Source organism: Agelaius phoeniceus, chromosome 3 (genome assembly GCF_051311805.1).
Source record: "Agelaius phoeniceus isolate bAgePho1 chromosome 3, bAgePho1.hap1, whole genome shotgun sequence".
Classification (NCBI taxonomy): Eukaryota; Metazoa; Chordata; class Aves; order Passeriformes; family Icteridae; genus Agelaius; species Agelaius phoeniceus.
Genome location: NC_135267.1, coordinates 49,881,058 through 49,889,964, shown reverse-complemented (window position 1 = coordinate 49,889,964; position 8,907 = coordinate 49,881,058). Strand labels below are relative to the sequence as shown.

Below are 8,907 nucleotides of genomic sequence, written 5' to 3'. Positions count from 1 at the left end.
CCGGGCCGGGAAACCGCGCTTCCCAGCGGGAAGTCCGCGCGCGCGGGAGGGGCGGGGCGCGAGGCGCGGCGGGCGGGAAGGAAGGAAGGAAGGAAGGAAGGCGGTGAAGGGGCCCGGTGTCTGCGGCGCCGCTGCGGCCATGGTGCTGTGCGACGTGTGCGGCCGGGCCCTGCCCTCTGAGGCGGCGGCCGGGCGGCACCCACGGCGCCCGTCCCTGTGCCGCCGCCAGCCCCGCTGTCCGCTCTGCGCCACCGCCGTGGACTGCGGTGAGCTCCGGCGGCACATGGAGACGGCCCACCCGGAGCCGGGCCCGCCGGGCTCCCGGCACCCCGGGGCGCCGCCCGAGTGCCCGTTCTGCGGGGAGGCGGCGGGGCGGGAGCTGGAGGAGCACGTCAGGGCGCGGCACGGGCACCTGCTGGGCGCCCCGGGCACGGGTGAGCGGCGCTGGGGTGGGATGGGTCTCCGCGGGGATCGGGGACGAGGAACCGGCCGGGGGATAAAGTTGGAGCAAAGGAAGTAGTTATGTGTTTAGGTAGTGTAGTTTAATGGGCTAATTTAATTAGTTCATTCTGGGTGTGATGAGAATTTTATTTTGTCTACCTGGCCGAATGCTGGTAGTTAATTAAGAAACTTAAGGGTGGCATCTCTGCTGGTGGGTAATACCCTTAGACTAACATTTGTGATGAAACAAGCTACATATACTGACTAGATAAATGATGGTTAAGATGCAAAATGTGCCTGTACGGTCAACCACACTGCATCATCTGTGATTAAAATGTTTTTCGTAACAAATCCCCCCCCCCCCCCAAGAACACACCCACCCCACACCCAGGTCTTAGCATTGAACAACATTTTACTTCCATGTGTGCAACTAATGCAGGGTTTGAATAATTTACTTGCCTGCATGGCAGTTTCTGCTTTAAAAATAGTTGTATTAAGGTGTTTTAGTTTTTTATGTATTTAACAGGTTTCAGGAAACTGTATTTTTCAGGGTTACGTTAAATGCTTCTGGTGAATGTAGATGATTATACCACCAAGTTTTCCTCCAACCAGTCATAAACATTTGGCTGGGACAAATGCCTTCCAGAAACTGCTAACACAGGGTATCAATTCTTGTGCTTCATGAACAGAGGAAGGTGCAGATAAATCCTAGGGACTCGAGGAGAGCTGTAAAGATGGAGTCAGGCACTTGTCTGTGGTTCCTAGTGACAGATCAACGGGCAGTGGGCGGGCAGTGGGCGCAAGTCAAAATACGAGGAATGCTATTTAAATGCAAGAATGCTTCTTTCTACTGTGAAAGTGGTTAAACACTAGAATATGTTCCTCTGGGGAGTTTGTGAAGAGTCTATACTTGGAATTATTCAAAAAATGACTGGGAAAAGCTGTGTGTAACTTAACCTATTTAATGTGACCATTCTACCAGGGACTATATAATCTCCAGAAATCCTTTTGAATTTTACCTATACTACGTGGTACCCTCAATAATAATCCTAAAACTGCAGAAAGAACATTTATTTGAGGAGATGTGGGAAGACCAACAAAATAAGAATGACACCACTTTTTATTCTTTCAGGCCAACAACTGCTGTGTTATTACGTGAATGTTAAATTTTTCTGTTAGCAGAACACATCTTCTTATTAATGGTTTGATATTTCAGACGAAGCATTTCTTGGTACAAATGTTGTCATAGCAAATTGTGATCTGTAAGTTAAATGGGGAAAAACTTAATCAAAAGAAGGAAAATATGTCTTAAATTTTTCATGTATTTAGGTACAAATTCTTAACTGCTGAAGAGAGTAACAGCTGTTTAGAATTTGCTTCCTTTCACTGAGGAATTTCAGTGGCAACACAAACTTCATCACTGTGTATTTGTTTTAGATTGTATATCAGTTAGGGGGTGATTCTTGCAGAGAACCACAGGAATTGCATTAATCAAGGAACTGAATTTCTTTTTCAGACACAGGAAACACTGAACAGCTGTATGAATGTCCTATGTGTAGTCTTACCTGTACAAACATTCAGATTCTTGAAGAACATGTGAATTTACACTTAGAGGAGCATAACTTTTCAGAAGGTATGTGAAAGGGCACAGGCTTGATAATACTTGAAAGCATTTGCAGGTATTTGCATGTTGTGAAGAAGAGTGTAGAATCTCACATGAAATTTAAAAAAAATATATTTCTGTATTTAAAGGGAATTTGGACGCATGTATAGTGAAGTTAACATAGCTAAGGTCCTATCACTTGCCCAAGTGCTCTCGTTTATTACCAGGCTAATAAGGAAGTCTATGCATGGTTGCCTGCATGCTAGCCAAAGGAAAACCTTGGAGCAAAAAATCTTTAAAAGACAACCGTGATATATATTTGTTTTTCTAGCTCTATAGAAGGTTTACATAAGTGGAGTTTACAGCGGCACATTCCACTGTGATGAGTTGAGAATTTATAGCTTATGAAAACTTCATTTCTTTCTCAATTTATTTCTGCAAATACTTTGCCGATTCATTAATCATAGCATTAAAGTAAAAAATCTAAATTAATTTTATTTTATAACATGGCTAAGAGAATCTTAGGGATTCCCTATTCAGTTCTCCAATTGTAAATTTTTGTCACTTCCTTGTGAGACTGCTAGCAGTGGTCCTAGATGCTAATAAATGGTATTAAAGGAGCTGAGACTTCTTGCTAATAGTGAAGTGAAACGCAGTAAACAAAAACTGTCTTCTCAGTGCTGCAGGTATGTGCATTATTTGCCAAGTAATTCCTCCAGTAACTGCATGAGCTTTGTCCAAGTCAAGAGTCTGAGTCTTGGTAGACTGAATGCTGTCAGTCCTGTTCAGCATTCATTGCTAATAGCTCAAAATAATGTGGGGTGCATCTCCTAAAATTAATGCCCAATTGTGTTTACATATGTCTGCTTAGAAAGGAATCTCTAAAAATTAAACAAATGATACCTCAAAGCGTTACTGCCCTCCTGACCAAGTCCCCTCACTTTGAAATGTTTCCTGGGTCAGGTGGAGACATGAGAGATCTAGAACTGGCTCGGCAGCTCCAAACTGAAGAAGATGAACGACAGAGATCAGAAGAAGAGAAGCGAGAGAGAGAAGAATTTGAAAAGCTGCAGGTACACTCTTGTTTCTGAATTGTAAACTTGAAACCAGTTGTGCCTTTAGAAGCTGAGTATCTTGGAATTGTAATGTCTGGAATGGCCTTACCAGGTCAGACTGTGCAAGCCGCACAGTCTGTGTTGAGGTAATGGTGCAGGGATGGGTTGGAAGCAAATTCAGTCTCTTGGCAATGCTGATCCTGGCAGAGTGCTGGACATGACAGCCTTGAGCTACTTGGCTTTACAGCTTTGAGTGGTGCTGGCTCAGGATGGGGCTGGCTGCTCCCTGTGCTTGCTCTTCTGCTCTCCCAGAACATCTGCTGCCTCTGCTCCAGCCAGCTCTTGTGCTCTGCCTTGCAGTGCAGCCTGGAGCATATTCCTTGCCAGAGTGCCAAAGGCTCTGAGCATCCTGGCTGTCCTTTACTGGAATACCATCACCTGCTCCAGGTCCTGCTTCCCTCTGTCTCCCATCTCACAGCCCTGGTAACTCACTTCCCACTCACACTACCTCCTTGCCAGACTACCTCTGTGCCAATGGCTCTGACAAGAGGGAGCAGAGGGATGTGTCTGCTCTTCTAGGTGTGGCTTTCCTAGTCCCATATTCATGTTCAGGAATGAAGCTTGGTCTTCAGCTCTAAAATAATTGTAATTCTGAAGTTTTTATGTCTCACATTTTTTCAAAGTTACTGATAGTGATTTTGAGAAACTGCATGGACAAAAGATGAATTTTAAAAATGTGATTTAAATCATGTGCATTCCATCCCTAACAGAGACAGTATGGTTTGGATAATTCTGGTGGCTTCAAGCAGCAATATCTAAAGAATATGGAAAGAGAAGTTGATAGAGGAAGGATGCAGCCCTTTGAATATCATAAGAGAAAAGCTGACATGATGGAAAGTTTGGCTTCTGGTATAGATGATGGGAGAACCAAGACATCAGGTAAAGATGCTGAAATTATACAACTAAAACTGTACTTTCTAGACCTTAGATTGTAGTGACCAAACCAGTCTTTAACAGAACGTATAATTCATTGCTTAATATTGGCTGTGTCCTAGTTCTAATCATAATTTTCCAGATCAATCCAAATTGTTACAGTCCTAAAGTCCTAAATAAGGAAATGAAATCATATCTTGGTATCTTTTTAATCTTTTTAATCTGTGTTCTAACTTGCAGCCTGTTTTTCTTTTCTTTTCTTTTTTTTTTTTTTTTTTTTTTTTGCTGTGGAACTTGGAACCAAGTTGTCTGGTTAAGGGCACAGATAGTTGTATTATATGTATCAGAAGATGTACATGTCTTATCACAAGCTGGTTGCCCTTGACTCTGTGCTTGATCACTGCTTAGTACTCATTGGTTCCTAATCCAGTGTAGCTGTTCAAATTTGCAGCAGCTTTTTGTCTTGTGTTTCTGTTAATTGCTATATTGTGTAAGCTGGTTGCAGGTAAGCACAGTGTTCACCTGATTACAAAGCCCAAGAGAGGACTGGGAGGAGTAGACATCTACTTGGTACATCTTCTCTTGAATGTTTTATAGTTGGTGCAGAAACACAGGGCAGATGGGTCTCTGTGTCCCTTTCAAAGGCTCCCTTGTCTTTCCAAGACCACAATTCAATGGTCTTTGAGCCTATTGCTGGTGGTTCTGGCTTACAAAATATCCAGAATATTGGTTCTTGACAGGTAAAATAAAATTTCTTCTGTGAAATGGATTACATGGAAATAACACATTTAAAGTTTTCGTTCTTGGTAATGATTTAGATTTCTTAGAAAATAATTTGTGGAGACTATGGAATAATTCTCTTCACAACAGCATGGCTATGAAAGGACTTTGAGAATTTACATATATGAATTGGAGAGAGCATTCCCAAGCATATTTTTTCACGTAACAAAGGAGAACTCGGAATATCCTATAAGAGTATTATTTCAAAATATTTGCAGTGATTCTCAAGTTCTGTGCCATTTCTGCCATTCCTTTTTTTTTTGGTTTTTTTTTCCCCCTCTTAGTTTCTCCAGGAAAAATAAGTTGGAGGGAATAAAAGGTTTACATAGTATGCAGAAGTATTGCCATGTTTTTAAGATGAGGTTGTACTGGAGTGGCAGGGACATAGGAATGCTTTATTGATAACATACTTTTTCTATATCATTGTAATAGCTCCTTTGACTATCACAGTTCATAATTTAGTCCAAGCTGTTTAATTTAAAATAATCATTGTGTAGCAACAGTGGAAAAATAGATCTAGTTTTGAAAGCTTCATAGTACATAAATTCATTAAAGACCTCTGAAATTAAATAGGGGCAATTTCCACTGCTTTTGTGATCTGGGCTCTAAATGTAATGAAGTTTTAAAATAAATTGTATTAATCTGTATCTGTTCCAAGTTGGGGAAGGAATCTTCTGGTAAATTTAGTAGTACCTTTTACAGATAAACTTCATATTTTGTCTTCTTTAGGAGTCATTGAAGCATTGTGCAAGTACTATCAGAGTGAGAACAAAGATGTGAGACGTGTGTGGCTTTCAGCAGGAGTAGATCATTTCCACTCATCTCTGGGTGACAGAGGCTGGGGTTGTGGTTACAGGAATTTCCAAATGCTCCTTTCCTCACTGTTGCAAAACAGCTTCTACAATGACTGTCTGAGAGGTATTAAACAAAATGCTGCTTGTTCCACGTACCTTGGATGACAACCTGCTGACTGATGTTTTGCCTTTTCATTTACCCAGCAAGTCTTACAAGGTCAATGATACCTATTAAATGGTGGTTATACCACTGGAACTTACTGTGGAAGAGTCAGAGGTGAATACTGGCAAGAAATTGTGTGGTTGAAGTTTTGCCTTTAGTTTTTTTAGTGCATCTTTGTAACATCAACTGCCTGTTATAGAAGAAGCTGAATAGTTTTAATTAATAGACTATTTCAGTCACTGTAACAACAATTCAAAAGCTTTTCTGTTCCAGATACTACACTAATTCCTAGTATCCCAAAGATTCAGTCCATGATTGAAGATGCCTGGAGAGAAGGTTTTGATCCTCATGGGGCATCTCACTTCAACAACAGATTACATGGTTCCAAAGCATGGATAGGAGCATGTGAAATTTATTCACTGTTAACCAGTCTCAGGATAAAGTAAATATTGCTTTTTGTTGTGGTTGCTATTATTAACTGCTGATTTAAGTCCTGTAACTTTAAAGGTTAGAATCCCCAACTGTGTGATGATGAAGCCACCTTAGTGACTAAATTTAACCATATATAAACAAACCTGATTTAATGCAGCATGAAGCTGTATAACTACTTACAGGTACATGTAGCTATTTATAGGAGGTATATAAACTGAGTAACTGCTTGGATCATTGAAACTTGCTGCTGAGTTATGCCACATATGCATAAATTAAAGCATTGATTAAAAACTTCATTTCTCTGAACGTTTCTTCTCATAAAGAATCTGAATTTCATCTATTTTCTATGGCTTTTAATTGGATTCTATAGCATACATGTATAACATACAAAAAAATGTAACATTAATTTCTGCAAGTTTCCCAAGTTCTTGTTAGACTGAACAGAATAGAGCACTTCTTTCTTATGTAATAAATTTTCCAGTTTGTGACAGTATATGTTTCATTGCTTTGTAATTATGTCCCCTACTCTTGTATCAAAAAATAAGAAAGTAAGGACCACTGGGTGCAGGAGGCAGGGACCCAGATGTGAAAAGAAGCAGCCTGCTTGAAATTTTGTTGTTTTCATTCTCAATGTTTTGTAGGTGCCAAATCATTGACTTTCACAAACCCACTGGCCCTATGGGTACACACCCTCGCTTGTTTGAGTGGATTTTGCATTACTATTCTGCAGATAATGAAGGTGGTGCAAAGGTGGTGTGTACTTCCAAACCACCTATCTACTTGCAACATCAAGGTCAGTGTCACAATGTGCTGGTTTCTTACTATTCTCTATCTCTCTTTATATGTACTGCAATTCAGAGCAGCATTTTTTAGTCCTTCTTTGTTTAATTGAAGGCTTGGTTTTATTTCCTGTAATTTTCCTATTTCATAAGAACAACATTAAAGTTTGTATTTTTATTGGATGGAAGAGCTGAATGTGATTGGGATTTCAGCTTTTTGACATGTACTCTTATAACTGTCTTCTTAAATTCTGAGTAATGCCTTCCTTGATCTGAAAATCAATTATAAGTAACAAGGTAGTAAATGGGATTTGTGTTTCTAAACTACTGAAACTCTTGTTTTCATAATAGGTCACAGTCGTACTGTTGTTGGAATAGAGGAGAAGAAGAACAGAAGCTTATGTTTGCTACTGTTTGACCCAGGATGTTCTTCCCAACAAATGCAGAAACTGCTGAAACAAAACAGTGATGGAACTGGTCTCAGACTACTTCAGAAATTTGTGGGTAGCCTGAAAGAAAAGCAATATCAGATAGTGGCTGTAGATGGGGTGCTCTCTTTGGAAGAGAAAGCTGTAAGTATCTCAGAAAACAGTTTATGTTTGTGAAAATTTAGGACCATCTGCATCTCTTTGAATGCATATGCATATATGGTTACAACAAATTGATTCTGAGGTGTTCCAATTCTGTGGTGTCGTATCAGCACTGTTCAGCATGTTCAAGCTTCAGGACACACTTTTATTTAAACAATGAAATAACTGGCAAGTGAATCACTTGCTCAGCTATATTTAATGTGTATGTTGAAATGAGGTATTGTCTTAAGTGTTTTCTGGCCCTGAACATGTCAGAAGTATCAGTGAAAAATGACCATCCTCTCCTCATACTGGAAAAAAGCCTTAAAATTCAGGACACAGTGTAAAAAAGGTGTTGTTTTGGATTTGGTGAGGGTGGTGGTGTTCATTTGGTTTTGGTTTGCCACTTTTTTCTTCTTTTCAAAAATCTGATTTATATTAAAAAATATCAGTTGTTTAGAGTGTTGTCTTGGAAGCTCCCATTTAAGTAAGATGGAACGGAACCCCTAACACTCGTTAAGATTACTAAACTGCTAATTTGGAAGAAGCTCTTTAAAGTGCTGGTTTTGTTCATCAAAGTATTTTCTTTTCCTCTCTCCCCACCTGTTTTTAGGCTCGCTGCCGTGCTTCTCAGGTCTTAACATCAGAGAAGATTCCTTAAAGGATACCTTTGTAACCTGCTTCTGGAACTTGCTGGGTGCAAAACATTAAACTTCTGGACTGTGACCTTAACTCAACAATTTTTAGACTTAAACTGTGTCTCCATAAATGCTCAGAGCTCTGGGAAAGCACAACACTGGAGTAAACCTGTAGTTTTTGTGTTCAGTCAAAACTCTGGCATCCTGATTCAAATGTAACTGTGAGGTATACTGGTCCTTGTCTCACTAAAAAATGTGTTATTTTCTTAGTTGCTTAGAATTAGCAACACCTACTGTCTTGTAGCAAATTATGCACCGTTGGTAATCAGCAGTGGATAAAGATACTATGGAGCTACTTCATTGGAGTTCCTGTCATGGTTTACCTCTGTAAATGTATTTATGCTGCCACTGTGACCAGTCCTCTGTTTCTTTACAATTCAGTCTGTTGCACCAGGGATTAATTTACCAGTAAACTTCTTTTCAATTAGCTGGCTTCTCTAGATGTATCACTTGAATCCGTGCGCTTAGGAGGTGGATCAGTGTTGGCATTGGCTGAGAGGTCTAACAAAGCAGTGTCCAAAATAGTGTGTGTGTGCTTTAGGTGCTGTGCAAGACAGTTCTTTGGGGTAGAGGAAGAAAATATTCCTTTTCTACCATGAATGAATAAAATTAATATATTTTTTAAAAGTGTTTATTCTATTTTCACTTCATCCTTTTTTT

The 8,907-nt window shown here is 40.0% G+C and overlaps 1 protein-coding gene across 3 annotated transcripts; it reads left to right on the top strand.

The window, feature by feature from the left end:
* Position 1: 1 nt before the first annotated feature.
* Positions 2-8,877, top strand: ZUP1 (zinc finger containing ubiquitin peptidase 1). 3 transcript variants are annotated; one of them, XM_077175218.1, is made up of 9 exons: positions 2-266; positions 1,958-2,074; positions 3,008-3,117; positions 3,870-4,038; positions 5,542-5,730; positions 6,043-6,211; positions 6,843-6,994; positions 7,332-7,552; positions 8,163-8,877. In XM_077175218.1, the coding sequence occupies exons 1-9, from the start codon at positions 140-142 to the stop codon at positions 8,208-8,210; spliced, it is 1,302 nt and encodes a 433-aa protein (XP_077031333.1). In that variant the 5' UTR covers positions 2-139; the 3' UTR covers positions 8,211-8,877. The 3 variants fall into 3 exon arrangements, with proteins under 3 accessions (XP_077031333.1, XP_077031332.1, XP_054485540.2); XM_077175217.1 differs by lacking the exon at positions 6,043-6,211 and adding an exon at positions 5,811-5,883 and having other exon boundaries at positions 2-434; XM_054629565.2 differs by having other exon boundaries at positions 4-434.
* The last annotated feature ends 30 nt before the right edge of the window (positions 8,878-8,907 follow it).

Excerpts from the sequence above, each read along its gene's own strand:
- ZUP1 (XM_054629565.2), top strand. The coding sequence starts at position 140 with ATGGTGCTGTGCGACGTGTGCGGCCGGGCCCTGCCCTCTGAGGCGGCG. Across the intron at positions 4,039-5,541 it reads TGGGAGAACCAAGACATCAG|GAGTCATTGAAGCATTGTGC; the intron begins GTAAAGATGCTG and ends TGTCTTCTTTAG. Across the intron at positions 6,995-7,331 it reads TATCTACTTGCAACATCAAG|GTCACAGTCGTACTGTTGTT; the intron begins GTCAGTGTCACA and ends TTTTCATAATAG.